Here is a 22,555-nt window from a genome sequence, read left to right as displayed (position 1 = left end):
TGGATTTACATACATGCCTTATAAAACAGGATTTACATACCATGCCAGTTAGCTGGACTAATAGTAGCAACTACACAGAGCGATACCGCTGGAACGGCTGGGATAGGGATGGCTCGTGGGAAAGCCGGTATGCTGTGTGGTGTACATTGTTAATGATGATGATGTTTGGATGGGAGTTTCCTCATCTGTGACTTGTGGAATCGATCCAAACACTCTTCATAAACAACAAGACAGGAGCGACGCATCACTCACCTACCTCTGACTGGCTGGAACCAGAACAATTCTCCTCAAAGTCAGGAGTTAATGCAGTGCTGGGGATGACGTGGATATCCAGTCTGGCATGGAGAGGCTTTCCTTTAATGGTCCTATATTTCATCTGTGTCCTGGGACTGCCAGGTGAGATGTCCTCCTCTTACCTAACGATATATACAGACATTTTGGGGTCATTTACTAAGATGGCAGTTATATTTTACATGAGATGTTGCTATGTGCAACCAATCAGATACTATGTATTATCTTCTAGAACAGGCAGAGGCGAACTGCAAACCTCCAGCTGTTGTGAAACTACACATCCCATCATGCCTTGCCAGAGTATTGCTATTAGGAAATGTTAAAACTGTAGCAAGGCATGCTGGGATGTGTAGTTTCACAAGAGCTGGAGGTCCGAAGGTTGCCTATCACTGTTTTAGAAGGTGCTAAATAAATGGATTCTGATTGGTGTCCCATCCCATGTGAAATAGAACTCCCATTTTAGTAAATCCCCCCCTTTATGTGGCTGTAATACAGATGGCAGCTTACTGCTAAGCCTGGAAGAGTGATACAGTGCAGAGAGATACACTACCACCCAATCAGCTTCTGTCATGTTACAGGATGTATTTGAAAAAGGACAGTTACAAGCTGAGTAGTTGGTAGTTTATCTCTCTCCACGTTATCACTTTCCATGGCTTAGTACAGGAATGGAGAACCTTGGCACTTCATAAAACTGTAGCAAAGCAAAGGATGTGTAGTGCAACAGCTGGAAGGCCAAGGTTTCCCATCACTGGCTTAGTACATCTGCCCCAGAATACAAAGGTATTTCATTTTGTTAGGGTTTTATATATTGTCATGCAGTCAGGGCCGGTGTAAGGCTTCTCACAGCGGCGTAACTATAGCACCGCAGCCCCCGCCACCGCGGGGGGGGCGCTGTGCATGTGGGGGCGCCGGGGGCTGCGGTGCTATAGTTAAACCCCCCTCAATCCCCCGCAGACTTACCTATCGCGCTGGTCCCGGCGGCTCCGTTCTTCTGCTGAGGACCACCACAAAATGGCCGCCCCCATATAGCACACAGTTCTCTGAAACTGTCTGCTGTATGGGGGCGGCCATTTTCTGGTGGTCCTCAGCAGAAGAACGGAGCCACCGGGACCAGCGCGATAGGTAAGGCTGTGGGGGATTGAGGGGGGGTTTGCATGGGAATATGTAGGGAAGTATGCCTCAAGGGAAAGTATGGAGGTGAGGTCTTAGAAGTTCCACAGCAGACACCTGCATTAAGTACAGCAAAGATCCTCATGGACATCCTTGATTTTTTTGATAGGCAGACTTGATGGCGCCCCCCCACATCCTGGCACCCTAGGCAGCTGCCTAAAGCTGCCTAATGGTAGAGCCAGCCCTGCATGCTGTCAGTACTGCTGAAGTGAAGAAGAGAGGAGGGGAAGCTGCTGTAGGGACATAGACATATATGTGTGTAAAGGGCAATTACTGTGGGCATGATGTGCATAAGTGATACTACTGTGTGGCATACATGTATAAGGGGTACTACTGTGTGGTGTAATATGAATCTGAGGCACCACATGCGTATGTGTAATGTGAATATGATAGTGCTACTGTGTGGCATCATTTGAATTGAGGGTACTATTGTGTGACTATCCCCGTGTGTGAGACTACTGTCCCTTTATAAAGTACGGGGGAGTTAAGGTACAAATTTTGTAGTTTCATTGGGTACCGAAAAACCTAGCACTGGCTACGCCTAATGTATGTGTGTGTGTGTGTGGGGGGGGGGGGTTCTGGAGAGGAGTTCCACTTCCTCTCCAGAACCACTTTAAGTTCTGCATATGAGGATCGCAAAGGGCAATTCACAGGGAAGATTTGGGCAATGATTGAAAGATTCAGGGTGAAATGTAAGATTTTTTTTTGCACAATGTTTTTCCAATCGTTGCCCTGTCCTGCATTCTCCCAGCATTGTCCAGCATTTGGATGGCCTATGAGTTTGTGAAAAGGATCGAGGATCGCTTTTCATAAATAATGAATTCTGCTTTCTTTCAATACTAGTCAAACAGAAGGAATCTCAGCTAGAGAGGCAAGAAGGGCTGTTTCATATGTACTGGGAGTGCACAATGCGGTAACCAATCCACCTCAACAACCACCTCACACACACGCAAACACACTTGGAAGATTGAGGCTCTCCTAGTTTAAAACTGTGGTTCTGGGCTTTGATATCACAGGCATATTGCCAGTATTGATGAGCACTTGTCAACAACTCCACATGAGGAGGAGGCGTTCGCAAAATACAAAGAATCAATCAAAACTTGTAAAGGGGTAATCAAAGCAGCTAAAATATTATATGAAGAGCCACTGAAAGCAAAACCAACCCAAAGAAGTTTTTTAAATACATAAATAGTAAACGTTTAATTAAAGAAAACATAGGCCCACTAACTGATACTAGTGGAAAAAGTGTTACTGAGGACAAAGGAAAAGCAAAACTGTTAAATGAGTTCTTCTCATCAGTATTTACTAAGGGAGAGCAGACTGTGGAACGAACATTTACCACAAACGGGACAAATAAGCCAGATCTCATTGTGGATTTCACGTCGAAGGAAATAATACTGAGGCTAAGCAATCTCAAAACAAATAAATCACCAGGACCAGATGGAATTCATCCGAGGGTATTAATGGAATTAAGGGATGAACTAGCTACCCCCCTACATTATATCTTTAGCAAGTCACTATCGTCAGGTATAGTACCAAAAGATTGGAGAATAGCAGAGGTAGTGCCAATATTCAAAAAAGGAAGTTCCCGCTAATTACAGACCCGTTAATTTAACATCAATTGTGGGTAAACTATTTGAAGGATTTTTAAGGGATGGTATCCAGGAATATTTAGATCATCACCGTCTACTCAGTACTAACCAACATGGGTTCGTGAAAAATCGTTCATGCCAAACTAATCAACTAGGGTTCTATGAAGAGGTTAGCAAAAACCTCGATAATGGAAATGCTGTAGATGTGATTTTCCTAGTCCCACACAAGAGATTGATTAATAAAATGGAGAACCTAGGATTGGGTGAAAATATCTGCAGATGGGTAGGGAATTGGCTATGTAATAGAGAACAAACAGTGGTTGTGAATGGTGCCGTATCAGATATGATACTGGTACTAAGTGGAGTGCCCCAGGGTTCTGTTTTGGGGCCCATTTTGTTTAACATTTTTATTAACGATATTGGGATAGGGTTACTCGCAATGTATCCATCTTTGCGGACGATACAAAACTTAGCAAAGTCATCAAATCATCAGAAGATGTCACCATGCTTCAAAATGATCTTGCAATTCTAGATGAGTGGGCAAAAAAATGGAAGATGAGGTTCAATGTAGATAAATGTAAGGTTATGCACCTTGGGAGACACAACCAGTGTGCAAGTTACAACCTTAGCGGAGAGGAACTGGGTAATTCCAAACTTTAAAAGGATCTAGGAGTCCAAATAGACAGCAAACTGGGATGTAGTGCCCATTGTAATGTAGCTACAAAAAAAGCCACCAAAATTCTGGCATGTATTAAGAGGGGAATGGAAACTAGGGACTCAAGGGTAATTATGCCACTGTATAAAGCATTGGTGAGACCTCACCTCGAGTATGGAGTGCGGTTCTGGGCCCCACACTATAAAAAGGACATCATAGAATTAGAAAAAGTCCAAAGGCGAGCAACAAAGCTTATTAGGGGAATAGAGAATTTAAGGTACGGGGAGAGATTAAGCAATTTGGGACTATTTACATTAGAAAAGAGACGTTTAAGACGTACATGCTCAACATGTACAAGTATATCAAGGCCCATTATAAGGAACTGTCACACACCCTCTTTTCTACTAGAAAGGAATCTAGGACACGAGGGCATGAGTATAGATTAGAAGAAAAAAGATTTCATTCAGCTAGTAGAAAGAATTTTTGGTACTTCTGTACTTTCACGGCGCCACTAGAAATCGCGGGCTTCGCGGCCATTGAATGCACTAAAAATCGGGTGCGACGCGATGCCCGCGATTTCCCATAGGGACCAATGTAAAATTTCTCAATTGACCCGATTTTACTGTTCAATGCCTCAATTGACACGATTTTTCCATAGGAAACAATGTTAAATGGCCCACAGAGGCCAAATAGCCACCCTGAAGTGTGAAATGGCCCCCACAATTGTTAACGCCACCCCACGATCAACGTGAACCCGAAGCGTGGCGAGCGCAGCCACGCTTCGGGCTCGGTGGCTCGCTGCGCTCGCCACACTATTCTATTCTCAACTCCACGCCGACGTGGATAGTGGGGGTATGAAAAGGTCGTAGGACGCGTACCGCTGCGCTCGCCACGTTTCGGGTTCACGTTGATCGTGGGGTGGCGTTAACAATTGTGGGGGCCATTTCACACTTCAGGGTGTCTATTTGGCCTCTGTGGGCCATTTAACATTGATTCCTATGGAAAAATCGTGTCAATTGCATTGAACAGAAAAATCGTGTCAATTGAGAAATTTAACATCGGCCCCTATGGGAAATCGCGGGCATCGCGTCGCACCCGATTTTTTAGTGCATTCAATGCCCGCGATGACCGCGATATCCTATCTGTCCTAATCTAGTGGCGCCGTGAAAGTAAAGAAGTACCGAATTTTTTTACGGTCAGAACAGTCAAACTCTGGAACTCTCTTCCCAGAGAGGTGGTAACGGCTGGCTCATTAAATGCGTTCAAAGCAAAGTTGGACAAATATTTACTGGAGAAAAACATCCATGGGTACAAATAAGAAATATAATTTGTCTGTAAAATACCAGAACCTACCAAATCAGCACTGGATATCTATACCAGGTTGAACTAGATGGACGCAAGTCTTTTTTCAGCCTTACCTACTATGTAACTATGTAACTATGGCCATTATACTGGTTGGTGCGGATATTTCCGCGTGCGTTCGTTCCGCAGATGTTTTGTGTCTGCGCATGTGCAGAGGCATATCTGCGCATGTGCGAACGGGACATATGTCCAAAATCTGCATGAATTGTTTACACTATGAACAGGGGAAGGAGAGGGGCGTGAAGGGCTGTTTGGCCTCATTAACATATGCATACGCCCCGCGTTTCATGGGCGTTCCCATGAAAACGCTGGGCGTACGTATGGTAATGCGGCCGTGACGCACGTGTAGGGGGTGGACATATGACATTGCCAGATGTCAGCTGCCCGCTTAGATCCCTGCTTTTGCACGGAGAAATGCCAGAGTGGTCTGAGCTCGCGGGAGCTGCCTGACCGCTCGGTCCTGCATTCGATGGTATGCGACCATCGAATGATGGGGGAGGTTCCCAGAGATGGAGGAGGTGTATACATGAGAAATCCACTCGTGCTCCGTGTGGTCAGCGGCTTACCGCATTCGGACGGAGTGAGCAATCCGTACAGAAGGCGGGGTTTAGGACGCACGGTCCTGGCCGGATATACGGCCACACAGACCAGAATAAGGCCCTATGTAACAAAATGTGAACAGCCAGGACAGGGGTGTATCTGGACCATCCACTTTGACTGGCAGGATGATAAATCTTGGTGTTGTCTCTATAGGAAAAAAAAGAACCCAAGTTCATCAAAAATCCTGCTCCACCAAATGACTGACTCCTAGAGGAGGGGTGGGGGCCTAGTTCAGTGGAATATAAACAGCGATAATCATCATTAAGTTAATAATGAAAAATATCTCAAAAATACCAAATCATTATTGAACATTTAATCTTGGCTCGCTTGAAACATCTCCTTGGGCGGCATCACTTACAGTATATTATTAACACATTGGTATGGACTAGCCCTGAACACACACAAATTTTGTTATTTTTACACACTGCTGCAAATCACTGTACTTTGGCACACACCAAAAAATATGTTGCAGGCACGTGTGGACTAAGAGAGGGTTAATTCTGCATTGCAGACAGTAAAACAAACACCAGTGTACGCCAAGGGTTAATGCTGCCCATATTAGGAGCTCTAGTCTGTACTGTGGGCAGAGTGACTAAAAACTAGTGCTTGCTTGCTGCTCCTGCTCTACTATCAACTGATCGTGATCCATATAGACTTTAAGCGCTTATATCATGGGTCCTCAAACTGCGGCCCTCCAGATGTTGTGAAACTACAATTCCCAGCATGCCTTGCCACAGTTTTAACACTTCCTTATAGGAAAACTGTGGAAAGGCATGCTGGGATTTGTAGTTTCACCACATCTGGAGGGCCGCAGTTTGAGGACCCATGGCTTATATTATTCATGCAATGGCATGTCTTGGGACTGAATACACACACAAGTTTTACAAAAAAGGAAAATACTTTTTTACTGTTTAGCAAATTTTCAAAAACTTTACAATGTGACTCTCACAGCTCTTATTATGAATGGGGTATCACAGCCTGGCCTGGAACACACAAAAATTTGTATACAGTATATCTGTTTTTATATTTATTTTTAAAACAAATTACAACTTCACACTGCTACTTAAAGTGTTCATATTACTTATGCAGTGGTACTGCCTTCCCATGAACACACACAAGTTATTTTTTTTTGTTTTGTTTTTAAATTGAACACACACAAGTTTATATTCCTTTTTTTTTAAACACTGCTGTGAATCACTGCGCTTATATTATAGTAATGGTGGCACACTAAGAACTTTTTGCGAGCATCAGTGTGCATCAACAAAGGGTTAATGATGCACCTGTCTCAGGAGCTCTAGGCTGCATTTGCAGGTAGTGACAAAACAACACCAGTGTGCACCAAGGGTTAGACAGTATTAACACTAAAGAGACACATGCAGTGGTGCAAGTAGAATTTTTTTCTTGGTGGTACTGATAGCCTCCACCAAAAATGGGCATGGTCATGTGTCATCAGGGGGCGTGGTCACACAAAGCTAGAGGAGTGACTAAATGACAATAGAGGCGTGGACACAGGAGACAGGGAATGAGAAACAGGGAATGACTGGGGGTGGGTTGGCTCTTGCTTGGGGGAGAGCCAGGCAGCTTGTGCTTACAATAGTGGAGACTGCTCTTCATGCTGTCGGCGCTGCTGATGCCAGTCAGTGTGACAGGCTAAATCAGCAGTAGCCGGTAGCTGCATACAGCACCAATCATAACGCTGGGTGGGCGGGCTGCGGATGCATTATATTTAGACTTAAAATGAAAATAGAAATGACAGTGTATCAGGGGTAAGTGGTACTGCGTACCTGCAACATATTTCTTACAGGTACTCCGTACCACGCCGTACCCCCTTACTTGCAACACTGGACACATGAGTGATACAGTAGTAGTTTACTTTTATATGCAGGTTATTTTTATAACACTAGATACTGTACATTATAATAGGTCTTATGAAATAGCAGAGAAAGCTTAATAAAACTGATGTACAATACATAGGATGCCAGTTAGCTGGGTTAATAACATACGCTCCACGGAACGTACAGCTGGAATGGCTGTGAGAGGGATTGCTGAAGGGAAAGATGGTATGCTGTTTGGTGTACAATGTTGATGATGATGATGCTGTTTGGATGAAGTTTACGCATTTGTGATTTGTGTACTTGATCCAAACGGGTTGGGATCATTTGGTCTACAGCATGATGGTTGATAGTCAATAGGTCAACATGGGAAAATGTCGACATGGGTCTAGGTCGACATGGGAAAAGGTCGACATGGTTACAGGTCGAAAGGTCATTAGTTTGACAGGTCGTTAGTCCGACAATGTCTAGGTCGACAGTCAAAAGGTCGACATGGGGTTTTTCACTGTTTTTTGACCTGAATGTCAACACATTGGACATGGACACAGTTTAAAGTGCACCGCATCCCCTCGCATTGCTCGCTATGCATCGGGCACGGTGCCTCGCTACACTTGGCACACTATTTTGTTCTCCCACCATGCCCTAGTGGATGCTAGGGCATGAAATATTGCCTGTCGGCACATGGCGGCTCAATAAAACTGCGAAAAACCCCATGTCGACCTTGTGACTGTCGACCTAGACACTGTCGAACTAATGACCTGTCGAACCAATAACCTTTCGACCTAGAACCATGACCACCTTTTCCCATGTTGACCTTTTCCCATGTCCACCTAATGGTGTCGACCTAATGACTGTCGACCATCATGCTCTAGACCAAATGACCGCATCCCATCCAAACAATCCCCTGCAACCACCACAAACACACACCTGCTAGTGCCATTAGAAATTGACTGAGGAAATTGTCAGCCCCGTCCTCTTATTCTTTTCCCCTTATCTCTCTTTAGCCTTGTTCCCTTGTTTCTGCAGCTATAGCCCCACAGTGTATCTCCAGCTACAGCCAATATGATGGCTGTTTCTCCTTCATGTCAACCACTGGCAATCCATCAAGCTTTTGCAGTGGTCAAGAAGATTGTATACATCTGGTCTCATCCGCAATGTGGTGTCCACATCCACAGACTTCCCCATAGTGTTCTTTTACTCAGGTCTCTTGTCTGACCCACAATTACCTCAAACCTCAATGACCTTTTGTTAACTTCTGTCTGAACTCTTGAAACTCCATCTTAGGGAGCAAGGGGGGGGGGGGGGCTAGCAGGGGTGGCGGGGCAATACGTTCCAACAAAACAAATGGCAACTAAAACCGGTATCATTAAAAATAAACATATGTAGTAGGGAGGAGAGACATTTTTTCGAAAATGATCATGGCTGTCCTTTGCAATGCAGTGCTGTCCCTGGACCATAGGCTTCTATAGAGTATCGCCAACAGATGCTGTCGAAACTCCTGCAGCACTGACGCGACATGCGGGCATTAGAGCAGGCAAAAAAATGCAGTGAAAACCTGCTAACAGGGTTTTTACCGCATTTTCACTTTTGAACATCTCCCACCTAATGGTTTGCAAGGGAGCAGAGATGGCCATCGATGATTCAAATTCATCAATGGTTTATGGCCGATGTTAAATACCTTTGCCATCGATGTGAAAGAACCAGATGGTTTCCCTAAATCAAGGTAGCAGGACACAGAGCATAGCTCCGCCCCCCCCCCCCCCCCCCCCGGCAACCCGGATTCCCCGCCCCCACATTATGATAGCCCTTTGGGCCAGTCAATGAAAGAGAATGGATAACCATCAATAGCTAAAACTATCGATGGTTGCCCATCACATAGTTTTTAACTATCGATGTCCAGATGCAGAATTGCCATTGATGGCAACCATCGATGGCGACTGCATCGATGGCAATCCTTACAAGGGAGCCCAGAACTAAAATTGAAAAGAGTCGGAAATTTTCTAGCTTTTCAACACGGCAACACAGGGTATAATTTACGCAAAAGCAAATGTGACTAATGTACAGAGTATTACAATAAGGACGGAACACGTATATACAGCGAATTATACCAAAGCATTAACCTATTACAGGAAGCATTTAATGATATGGGAGAGGTGGTTATTTAGAAAATGTAAGCTACGGCTGTTGGTGGCCTATTATGATTAAGGTGTTAACCATAAAGTCATCAGACAGTCAAACAGAAAGTATTTATACAGTACGTCACAAAGCAAAGAATCCATCCTGACATAGGGATGGCGGACATGCACATGACTTTGTTACTCATAATAATAATGTTATTTACATAGCACCTTTCTCCTAATAGGACTCAAAAGCCTTTCAGTATATATAGTAGTAACCACAAAGCTGAAATCTCAACCCCAGATGAGTTCTGGGAGATTCTAAGGGGCCCATTTATCAAGTAATATTTGCATCTAAATCCCCGAAAACATCCGTTTATGGGGGTTAACCGCAAAAATTAAGTATCACCTAAATGTATTAAAGGGGGACCGCAGCAGGAATCTCCGATCCCTGCTGCGATCCCCCCTGCATCGCTGCCGGCCGCATCCCTCATAGGTTTCTATGGGGGATGCGAAGCTGCCCGATATATCAACATCGGGCAGCCCGGCTTCGCGCCCCTGGGCTATCGCCATTCTGATATGGCGATAGCCCATTGTAGCCTATGGCTACACATCGCACTGGGGTCACGGGGTCAGTGCATAACCGCGCATGCGCAGACCCCCGCCCGGCTTCCAGCTCCAGGCATCGCAGGGACAGCTCTTTTTGGAGCCCTGTCCCTGTGCCCTGGCCGGTAATACATTCAGGTGATATGATCGCATTTTACAATGCGATCCTCGGCGGTAATATTCCACCCAGATCGCATTGTAAATACGATCTTGATAAATGTGCCCCTAAGTACTGTCAATAGTCCATCATCTACAGGTCACATTAAGCAAGCAGGGCAGACACTGATTCAGGTACTTTTGGGCTTTGGTCATGAAGGACTTTGAATGACAGTAAGCCAATCTTGAAAGGGAATGGGATCGTTGGATAGACAGCAACTAGGTCTAAAAGCATTAGGTCGACACCACTAGGTCAACACGCAGGAAGGTCAACATGACTGAAGGTCGACATGGGTTAGGTCGACAGGGTCATTAGGTTCACATAAGCATTAAGCAGACATGGGGTTTATTTAAATTTTTTTGTCCCGAATGTCACATGCGCACTGAATCGAAGAACCGCAGGCAGTCGCCAGGCTTCGGGCTCGGTGCCTTGCTATGCTTGACACAATATTTTATTTTCCCGCCGCACCCTAGAGGATGGTAGGGCAACAAATACCGCCTGTTGGCACATGTCGGTTCCAAAGAAAATGTGAAAACCCCCACGTCGACCTGTTGACTGTCGACCTTCCCAATGTCGACCCAATGCTTTACCTAATGGCCATGTCGACAATCAGTCATGTCGACCTTCCTGCATGTTGACCTTCAGTCATGTTGACCTAGTGGTGTCGACCTTGTGACCATATCCCCTTGGAAGTGATTTGCCATCTCACAGGTAGCCAGAGAAGGGTGTATAGAATGGATGTTATGTGGCTGGAATCAGTGCCATTATTTTGCTAGGAAACCATGGTAGAGGAGATTGCTGTAGTGATGATACAAATACATGTATGACTATAGGCAGATCATCTTGAGGAATTAAATGATTGATTCTGGATATGTTCCTCAGATGAAAGAGGATGAGATGTACAGTACTAAGCTTGAAAAGTGATCAAATGAAGAGTGATAAACCACCAACCAATCAGCTCCTTCCTGGCATTTTTCAAGCCTGTAACATGACAGAGGTGCTGATTGGCTGGTTGTTTATCACTCTCCATTTTATCAATTTTCACGCTTAGAATTAGATTTTTTTTTTTTGCGTCTGATGGTAAAGTGTCAAGCCACCATCCAAAACAATGCTAAGATTGCGCACAGGATCATTGTGTAGAGTTTTGAACCTCCAAGTGTAAGTCCTTTTGGTTGGCTGTGCTGCACTCATGTCCTGTGACTTATCATAAGGACCTGTCAAGGATTGGAATATATTTTGAGATATGTAAGGCAGCATGGAGACACTCTTGAAGATGCGTTGGAAGCGGGAAGAATGGGCAATCGTAAGGCTCTGAGTTGTGATGACTAGACTGCTGGGGTGGTCACCTCAGTCCAGGCCAGGGGAAGAAGGTTGCATCAGAAGCAGCCACCCAAGACAAGACCTAGCGTATACATGGGTGGATGTTTGGACATTTCATCAGTATCATTTCTTGTCCTCTGTTTATCGGCAGGTGCCCAGTCTCAGGAGATTCAATGTTACACTTGCACAGATCAAGGAGAAGGCGGCTGCTCACCGGAAAACGCTGTGAATGTTACTTGTGCCGCGGATTACAATGTGTGTGTCGAGGTCCTTACTGCAATAAAGACAAGTACGTATGTAGTCAGGGTTCCCTGGGGAACCTTCAGATGTGCATTTGCTCTGTGTCTCTGGGACAGGTTTTGCATTTGGTGAATATGACCTTCCATAGTGCTACAAGCTCCCAGCTTGTCTGCCGCTGCCTGGACGCCGCTGCCCGGACCATGGGGTCTGGGCAGTGGCGGCTGGGAGCTTGTAGCACTGTTTGCCGGGTGGCGTGGCGGAAAGCGCTGATGATTTTGAAAAGACTGGATGGGCGCTGATTGGCTGTGTGTCCGGCCAGTCTTTTCAAAATCAGCAGTGCTTCCGGCCCCCCACCCAGCAAATATCGCACCGCTACAAGCTTCCAGTTGACGTTGTCTGGATCCCCGCCACCCCCAGCAGCTCCCCGGGGCAGTGCTGTCTTCCTCATTGGTAGGGCCCCTAGAATCCTTGTGCCCCATGCCACCTGCCCATTAAGCCCAATGGGAAAGATGGCACTGCTTCCATACAGGATGGGGTCTTGGTGCATCAGAATGTAGTTGGAGTAGATCCAGGACATATAATAAAGTACCAAGCATCTCAAATGCTGGTGGGTCACATCCTATGGATAGACACCATGTGAGGACTTATCTGAGTTTTGCTGATACCACTTTGTTTCCATATTACTAATAAAAGTCTTGTCGATCAATAGGTCATGAAACCCTCATTGTCCTGAAGAAAAGCTGTGGCTCAGGTGACCCAATGTTTCTGGAAAAATCCATTTTATTCCACGGGATCAGCTTATTCTTGCAGCTTAATCAGTGCAACACCAGCTTGTGTAATAGTGACACGGATCTGAAAGACTATGAACTTGTGCCCGATGGTAATTATTAATAATGCATACTCTCTACCATATGAGCAAGCCTGTGTCCGTGACATGACGTTATCACGGCAAAGGTTAGTGATGAACTTCAGCTATTGACATTCCCATTATACGCAGAAATCTGATCACACTACGCACCGCAATGTGTGTGACCATGTTTCCACCAGCCCTGCCCTCTCACACCTGATTCTGGCACAGCATGACTGACATGAGGCGCAGTCTGGTGGCCGTGAGCGGACCAGCAGTCTACTGGCACGTTGACATACAGACAGGCACACAGACAGACAGACACACACACCAAAAGACAGCCAGACACACACACCGACAGTCAGACCGACAGACACATTGACATACAGACAGACACACCGACAGACAGACACAAGACAGGACACACAGACAGGCAGACACACCAACAGACAGACAAGCAAACAGATACACCAACAGACAGGTACAACGACAGACAGACAGACAGACACAACGACAGGCACAACAACAGACAGGCACACAGCAGACACACTGAGACAGACAGACATACACACCTACCTACTTAAATGACACTGAATCCAGGCTATTCTGAAAATTAAAAAACAAGAAGATACTCCCCAGAGGACAGGTTTACAGATCGACACCAAGCCTAATCCCCAATAACCCTGAGTCTTGGGGCTTATTGAATAGCCCCCGGCGATTGAATTTGCTACAATAAATGACCACAGCTAATTGAACATTCCTCTCTATGGTGATTCCCCAGCAGACACCTACCTGAACTAGTTACCACTAATTACTTCTTGCTTGCCAGGTAAGCCCTACAGCAGTTCTCGTGGTTACTGGATATGATAGTGGAACAATGCATTCCCCTTTGCAAATTTATGTACAGTAGGGGCTTCAGGGTTCCATTTCCAATGTCCATTCCAATCCTGAGCACGTACAGTCCAGTACATGCTCAGATGTGGCCTGCATGCAATTGTGACACCTTGCCATTTTCTAATAAAAGTCAGTCTACAAGGGGAAAAAAACATTAGATGGTCAGCGCACTCAACCATCCGAGGCAGCTATCTGGGCACACAACATAGGGTACAGTTGGCAGGATGTGCATTTAGTAGAAGTAACATACAGTAAGGGATTATAGGAAATTTATATATACATTTACACCTCCTCGTACCTGTCCTATATAGTTTACACCTCCACATACTGTATATGTCCTACATCATTTACACCTGTCCTACATCATTTACAACTCCACATATATATCCTACATCATTTACACCTGTCCTACATCATTTACACTTCCACATACCTGTCCTACATCATTTACACCTTCATGTACCTGTCATACATCATTTACACCTGTCCTACATCATTTACACCTCCACGTACCTGTCCTACATCATTTACACCTCCACATACCTGTCCTACATCATGTACACCACCATATACCTGTCCTACATCATTTTCACCTTAACATACCTGTCCCATATTATTTACACCTCCACATACTGTACCTGTCCTACATAATTTTCACCTCCACATACCTGCCCCACATCATTTACACCTCCACATACCTGTCCCACATCATTTACACCTCCACATACCTGTCCTACATCATTTACACCTCCACATACCTGTCCCACATCATTTACACCTCCACATACATGTCCTACATAATTTACACCTCCACATACCTGTCCTACATCATTTACACCTCCACATACCTGTCCTACATCATTTACACCTCCACATACCTGTACCACATCATTTGCACCTCCACATACCTGTCCTACATCATTTACACCTCCACATACCTGTCCCACATAATTTACACCTCCACATACCTGTCCTACATCATTTACACCTCCACATACCTGTCCCATATCATTTACACCTCCACATACATGTCCTACATAATTTACACCTCCACATATCTGTCCCACATCATTTACACCTCCACATACATGTCCTACATCATTTACACCTCCACATACCTGTCCTACATCATTTACACCTCCACATACCTGTCCTACATCATTTACACCTCCACATACCTGTCCTTATCATTTACACCTCCACATACCTGTCCCACATCATTTACACCAATTTGGTACTCAATTCCAATCATCTGGTATCGTTATTCATTACTAGCGCTGCTCAACTAGCCCTATGCCTGTCCTTTTTCTGTTTTTCCAGTGGGGAGTGACTACCCCCACATTTGAGCAACTGCTTTTTTAGGGTCACAGTCTCTGTGTAAGCGCCTGAGTATTCCCAGTGAATACCCTTTTGTTGTATCATTTACACCTGTCCTACATCATTTACACCTCCACATACCTGTCCTACATCATTTACACCTCCACATACCTGTCCCACATCATTTGCACCTCCACGTACCTGTCCCATAACATTAACACCTCCCCCTACCTGTCCTGCATCATTTACACCTATCCTACATCACTTACACCTCCACATACCTGTCCTACATCATTTACACCTGTCCGACATCATTTACACCTCCACTCACCTGTCCTACATCATTTACACCTCCACATGCACTGTCCTACATCATTTACACCTCAATGCTCCTGTACCAAATCGGTTACATCTCCATGTACCTGTACTACATCTTTTACACCTCTACGTATCTGTACCAAATCATTTATACCTCCACTTACCTATCCCACACCTTTTACACCTCCAGATACCTGTCCTACATCATTTACACTTCCATGTACCTGTCCAACATCATTTATACCTCTACGCACCTGTCCTACATCATTTACATCTCCACATACCTGTCCCACATCATTTACATCTCCACATACCTGCCGTACATCATTTACACCTCTATGTAACTGCCCAACACTATTTACACCACCACGTACTTGTTCTACATTTACACCTCCACATACCTGCCATACATCATGTACACCTCCACAGACCTGTCCTATATCATTTATAACTCTATGTAACTGCCCCACACTATTTACACCACCACGTACTTGTCCTACATAATTTACACCACGTGGTACATGTACCATATAATTTATAGTTCCATGTACTTGTCCTATATCATTTACACCTTTGCGTACCTGTCCTATATCATTTACACCTTCGTGTACCTGTCCTATATCATTTGTAGAATTACCAGGGCAAGTTACAGAAGGGTGGAATACTAGGATTCCTAATGTGCAGCATTTCAGATTTTTTTTTTTTAGATCAGAGAGTAGGCCCATGGGCGTCACTATTAGTGGTGCGACTTAGTTAATATCCACTTATGGAACATGCACCAGTAAAGATGAGGGGAGGGGGCAATGACTTCACTGATAAGATTGCATAGCCTCATATGTAGGGGGAGTGACCTCATAACCTGAACACCCGTTGTGTCACTCTGGGGATGCAGGATTTGCGTGGCTGCCCCTAGAGACTACATTGGCTGTAGTGCAGGCTCCTACACTATGATAGGAGCCATGCTGCTGTAACTGAAGAGGAGTTGGCAATATGGCGTCACCCCTCGGAGGCCCGCACACCTGTTGTGACAGTAGGCCAAAGTTCAAAACCAATTTCAATTCCATGCTTTAGCCATACTCTCCTACTTCCATTTGGGAGGAGGGAGCAGCCATGTTCCTAAGTAGGCGGCATGGAAGTGGTCTGAGGTCATAGCAACGTGATTGCATCATTATTACCCAGCCCTAAATGGGGCAGGCTAAAATGACTATAAACTTGTAACGACCCTCTACATTAGTGTAAACATAAACATTGGTCTTTTTATACACTGGATACAGTAATAATATTTATTACTGTAGATGATCTGTATTATAGGCTTTATCAAACATAAATAATATAAATAAGCGGTTAGGAAAAGGTTAAACACTGCAATAAATCAATACACAAACATACAGTAATAGAACCAGTACTGCACTTTCTAAGCTCACATTCTCCCACCCCATGGTAAGGCTCCTGTCTCTTCTTCCTGGCAGCTGCTCTCTGGTCCAAGAAAACTTGATAGAAGCTGCTACCACTAGTCATGCGCAGCTGCACCGCTCTATCCCCTACACTGCATGATGTGGCGGTAGCAGCTCTAGTATACCAATGCTATTGTTGTCATAATATGAGCAACTTTTCTGGCAACCCCTCCCCCCCCTTGCATTTGCCTATGCAGCTGGTGGGATGATGTGGAAGGAGTGCCCCCTCTACCTGGGTTATGGCAGACTACCTCAAAAAGCATGAGTCTCCCGCAACTTCCGGGAGAGTAGGTAGGTATGTATACTGCCCAACTGGCCAGAAGCGTCTGCAGTTGGCAGTCCAGGGGCCATGTCCCCAGAGCATTGAAAACAGGGGCGTGGCCTTGTGGGAGTGACGTGATTTACAGGCTACGCCCCCCTTATTGTGGAACCTATGGAGGCTGTGGTGGTTAGAAATCCTGGGGATTCTCATATTTTGTGGAGTTTACCCGAATACCGTGGATTTCCACAGTTTCAGGGTAATAAATATGCCCCATAGGGACTAAAACTAGGCTTTACATATTTGGATTTAGAAATACTTTCCCCCCATGAAGCTATATAGAACTGAACTATATAGAACTATGCTGCATTAGGGTCAGATTCAGCCAGCCTGCCTTCAAATGTGTCCTTGAAACTAGATATTTCACTCTTCCCTGCCACCCCCTCCTAACCCTGCATTCCCCGTTCCCCCTCCTCTGCTTACCCAGAGCCCCTCTAGCTGGGGAGCATGTGCCAGCAGGGCCCTCACCTCTACACAATTAAGCTAATTGCACTCTGTAATAATGTACTTGGGTAAAGTCATAAACTTGTTTGTATCAGTCTGCACATACTGCATCTTGTTTGTTCTGTTCCCTTTGTATTGCTGCTAAACGCTTATGGCAATTCATACATAAAAGATGATAATAATACACGTTTGACAACACACCTGCATACAGAAATCCTCTGGGTGAGGGTGACACTGAGGTAGTGTCACCGGTATAGATAGGTTTGGGAACATCTTATTCTTGTGTGATGACATCATTCCATACATACAGTACTTACCCTCTCGAAATGGCTGGGAGGATCTCGAAAATCGGGTCCTCCACCTGCTGCGTAGAGGCTAGAGGAGTGATGCAACCAAGCGCACCCCTCCACTGCATCCGTCGGCACCTACTGCCAGCTCAGCAGCCTCCCGTCCTCTAAGCTGCGTCAGCCGCCACCCCCTCCCCCCCACCCGCACACCATTGTATGTCCCTCATGTCTTCCCGCCTACTCCGCTATCAGGAGGCCAAACCCCAGATTGATGATTTTTGAATCTCGAGTCCCATAATTGAACACATGGCCTGGTATTGGTCACTGTAGTTTCGGTGCTTCCCTTAAAATGATATTTAGATAACTACAGGTTGTGCCCCACACAATGGGAAAACATTTATATTGTACATTTACTGTATGTCATGCTTCAATAAAGAAAAATAATATTTAAAAAAAAATACAAAAGAAAGTCAGCATAAAATCTAATACTGTATTCAAGCAATGCAGCAACACCAGGGGCGAAATGTAATAGGGTGCGATTTTTGGACGAGTTCCAAACTCGCCAGAAATCGCACCTTTAAAAATCGCGTTTTTTTACGCTAAATCGCATATGTAATGAGATGCGAATTAGCGACAAAAAATGCGATTTGCCGTGATTTCGGGCGATTTAAAGTCATGAAAATGTGCGCATTTTCATATATGCGATTTTGGTTTTAAAATTATTATTTTTTTAAACGGCGTGCGGTCCCCCCCCCCTAATCATAACCAGCCCCGGGCTCAAAAAGCCGGTGCTGGTATCATAAAATCAAAGGAACAATCAAGTTGGGGTTCCCTGGATTTTATAAAACCAGCACCAGGCTCAAGGTCCGGCGCTGGTTCCCAAAATACGGGGGACAAAATGACTAGGGGTCCCCTGTATTTTAAGAACCAGCACCGGACACAACCAGCCAGCAGGGTAATGCCACAGCCGGGGGACACTTATTATATAAGCTCCCCCGGCCAAAGCATTAAACCCCTGGCTGGTCAGCATGGGCAGGGGTCCTGGGGAAGTGGGGACCCCCCCAAATGAAGGGGTCCCCCCCCTCCAGGACTTACCAGCCCATGCTGATAGTCCGGGGCTGTCCCCGATGCCCCTGGGCGGTGGGCATCGGGCTGATGGAATGAGTAAAAAAAAGAATAAAAACTATTGTTTTCTACTGGCGAACTATGAGTCCCAGCAAGCCTACCCCGCATGCTGGGACTTGGAGAACCACAAGTCCCAGCATGCGGGGCATTAAAGGGCCCGCTGGCACTTGTAGTTCTAAAGTACAAAAAATAGTTAAAGAAAACACACTGACACACTGAAAAATAAAAGTTTAATACACACATAACACACACACTGATACTTACCTACCTTGAGCCCGTAGGTCAGTCCCTGGATCCTGGGTCCGGGCTCCGGGGCTCCAGGGCAGAAGAGTCCGGTTCCGGGGGCCTTGGTCCTGGTTCCTGGGGTTCCGGGGCTCCTGGGCTGAAGAATCCGGGGTCCAGGATCCGAGGTAGTCCCCAGGGGTACCTAAGGAAGGAAATCCTACTCACCTGGTCCCCGGCGACGACCTCGGCATCCTCTCCGGTGGCAGCGCTGCTCCCATCTGGTACACGGCTCGCAGGACTTTGACAGGCGCAGAGATGTTTCCTCCTCTGCATCTCTAGTCAGAATGATTTCTGGCCAATCAGGAGCGAGAAAGTCGACTCCTGATTGGCCAGAAATCATTCTAACTAGAGACGCCGAGGAAGAAACATCTCTGCTCTACATGCGCAGAGATGTTTCTTCCTCGGCGTCTGTATTCAGAATGATTTCTGGCCAATCAGGAGCCGACTTTCTTTTTAATTTTTGTTTTAACTCTTTTTTTTACAACCGAAGCATGCACAGATCTCAATGATCTGTGCATGTTTCTGTAAAAATCGCCAGCAAGAAGCTGGTCTATTTTTTATGCGCTTTTCGGGAAAAGAGCCCATATGCGACTTTAGAACTCGCATCCTATTACATATGCGAGTTCTATAGTTTCCTATGGGAAAACATCTGGATGTGATTTTCAGTGTGACTGAAAATCGCATCTTTTAAATGTGCAAATTCACGGGAAAAAATGCGCTTTTTCCCGCGAATCGCACCCTATTACATGTGGGATTTTTAGAAAAATTGCGATTTTGGCAGTTTTGGACCAAATATCGCAAAAGTCTAAAAATCCCACCCTATTACATTTCGCCCCAGATCTCTTAAGATTACTATCACTGCTCAAAATTACCTGACTATTATATCAAGGTCTTAATGCTATCTAATCACTTGTATCATATTATATGTACACTTGTCCACACAGGGAGATGATATCATTGTTTGTTGTACAATACTTCCCTCACTAAAAATTCAATAAAACGTTTATATATTAAAAAAAAAAGATATTTAGAAGTACTTTACATTGATAAATCCCCCCAATCTGGCTGCCCTAGAAACATAGAATGTGACGGCAGATAAGAACTACTTGGCCCATCTAGTCTGCCCCCTTTTTAAACATGTTACCTCAAACCATATTTGATCCTTATTTTTTTGTAAGGATATCGATATGCCTATCCCAAGCATGTTTAAATTGCACTACTGTATTTGCCTCTACCACCGCTGATGGGAGGCTATTCCACTTACGTACTACTCTTTCTGTGAAGTAATTCTTCCTCACATTTCCCCTGAATCTTTCTCCCTCTAGTGTCAGTGCATGTCCTCGTGTTCTGTTGCTCCTCTTCCTGTGAAGAATGTCTCCCACCTGTACCTTGTTAAAACCCTTGATATATTTGAAAGTTTCTTTCATTTCCCCCCTTTCCCTTCTCTGCTCTGAACTATACATGTTGAGATCTTTTAGTCTTTCCTGGTACGTTTTGTGATGTAGACCATGCACCATTTTAGTTGCCCCTCTTTGTACAGTCTCTAATTTATTTATATCCTTCTGGAGATAAGGCCTCCAGAACTGAACACAATACTCTAGGTGAGGTTGTACCAATGACCTATACAGTGGTATTATTACTTCTTTCTTTCTACTGCTGATACCTCTCCCTATGCAACCAAGCATCTGACTTGCCTTCTTCATTGCTGTTACATTGCCTACTTGCCTTTAAGTCCACTGAAATAGTGACACCTAGATCCCTCTCTTCCTCAGTAGTTTCCATTATAGTGCCATTTATACTATATTTATTCTTTGGATTTTTGAGACCCAAGTGCATGATTTTGCATTTTTTGGCATTAAACTGTAGTTTCCACGCTCTTGACCATTCCTCTAATCTACCTAGATCATCAATCATTTGTTTTACCCCTCCTGGTGTGTCTACTTTGTTGCATATCTTTGTGTCATCTGCAAAAAGGCACATATTACTCTCAATTCCATTTGCCATATCACCAATAAAGACATTTAAAAGCACTGGTCCAAGTACAGATCCCTGGGGTACTCCACTTGTAACCTTTCCCTCCTTTGACTGTACTCCGTTTACTACAACTCTCTGTTTTCTGTCCTGCAACCACACTCTTATCCATTCAACTATCTTAGAATCCAATCCCAAGCTTTCAAGTTTATTTAACAGTCTGCGATGTGGGACAGTGTCAAAAGCCTTACTAAAGTCTAGATAAGATCAGAGGTGCCGATTTATGTTTTTGCTGGTGGGTGCTCAAGCCTGTTGGGACTCTGGAGTTACGGGCACGTGGGTGCTCATTAATTCCTGTGGGTGCTCGGGCCCTTGAGCACCCACAGAATCGGCACCTATGGATAAGATACATCTACAGCCCCACCTTGATCTATTACTTTAGTCCCCTGTCAAAAAAGTCAATAAGATTTGTTTGACATGATCTTCCCCCAGTAAACCCATGCTGTTTCGGATCCTGGAATTGCTGGTTTTGAGATATTCTACAACTCTTTGTTTTAAGAGTGTTTCCATCAATTTCCCTACTGATGTAAGGCTCACTGGTCCTGCCATAGCTGTAACTGGCACCACGGCCCTTATTCTGGTTGGTGCGGTAATGTCCGCGTGCGTTCGTGCCGCCGATGTTTTGTGTCTGCGCATGTGCAGAGGCGTCTCTGCGCATGTGCGAATGGAACGCACGTCCAAATTCCGCATGAAATGTGTACACTACAAACAGGGGGTGGAGAGGGGCGTGAAGGGCTGTTTGGGCTCATTACCATATGTTTACCCCCCGCGTTTCATGGGCGTTCCCATGAAAACGCTGGGCGTACGTATGGTAATGCGGCCTTGATGCACGTGTAGGGGGCGGACATATGACATTGCCGGATGTCAGCTGCCCGCCCAGATCCCTGCTTTTGCACGGAGAAATGCCCATGTGGTCTGAGGTTGCGGGAGCTGGTGGAGCACTCGGTCCTGCATTCGATGGTCTGCGACCATCGAATGCAGGGGAGGGGAGGTTCCCTGAGATGGAGGAGGTGTATTTAGGAGAAATACACGTGCGGTTCGTTCGGACAGCTTCTTACCGCGTTCGGACGGAGTTGGCGATCCGTATGGAAGGCGGGGTTTCGGACGCACGGTCCTGGCCGCATATTCAGATCCGGCCGCACCGATCAGAATAAGGGCCCATGTTTCAATTGCGTTAGTTCCGGAAGGAACGCTCTTTCCTATTACAAGGAGTATCGGAGTGCACCTCCAGCAGCCCTCTCTATGCACATGTGTGAACCTCCAACCGGAGCAACATAAAATTGGTTTGACAC

At 45.3% G+C, this 22,555-nt stretch overlaps 1 protein-coding gene and 1 long non-coding RNA gene across 3 annotated transcripts in view; one reads left to right on the top strand and one right to left on the bottom strand.

The window, feature by feature from the left end:
* Positions 1 to 22,555, bottom strand: part of LOC146041787 (uncharacterized) — a 70,937-nt gene that overhangs the window by 559 nt on the left and 47,823 nt on the right. The window contains exon 3 of one of the 2 annotated variants that reach the window (XR_014463590.1): positions 253 to 416. This is a non-coding gene — a long non-coding RNA (uncharacterized LOC146041787). The remainder of the gene's footprint in view (positions 1 to 252; positions 417 to 22,555) is intronic. The other variant, XR_014463588.1, reaches the window with a different exon arrangement.
* Positions 1 to 22,555, top strand: part of LYPD3 (LY6/PLAUR domain containing 3) — a 70,411-nt gene that overhangs the window by 44,810 nt on the left and 3,046 nt on the right. The window contains exons 2-3 of the mRNA XM_083161682.1: positions 11,854 to 11,991; positions 12,652 to 12,822. Coding sequence (XP_083017808.1) covers positions 11,854 to 11,991; positions 12,652 to 12,822 — 309 coding nt within the window. The remainder of the gene's footprint in view (positions 1 to 11,853; positions 11,992 to 12,651; positions 12,823 to 22,555) is intronic.

Source organism: Crinia signifera, chromosome 19, assembly GCF_055691185.1.
Source record: "Crinia signifera chromosome 19, ASM5569118v1, whole genome shotgun sequence".
Taxonomy (NCBI): domain Eukaryota; kingdom Metazoa; phylum Chordata; class Amphibia; order Anura; family Myobatrachidae; genus Crinia; species Crinia signifera.
This window is presented reverse-complemented; position numbering and strand designations above follow the sequence as displayed.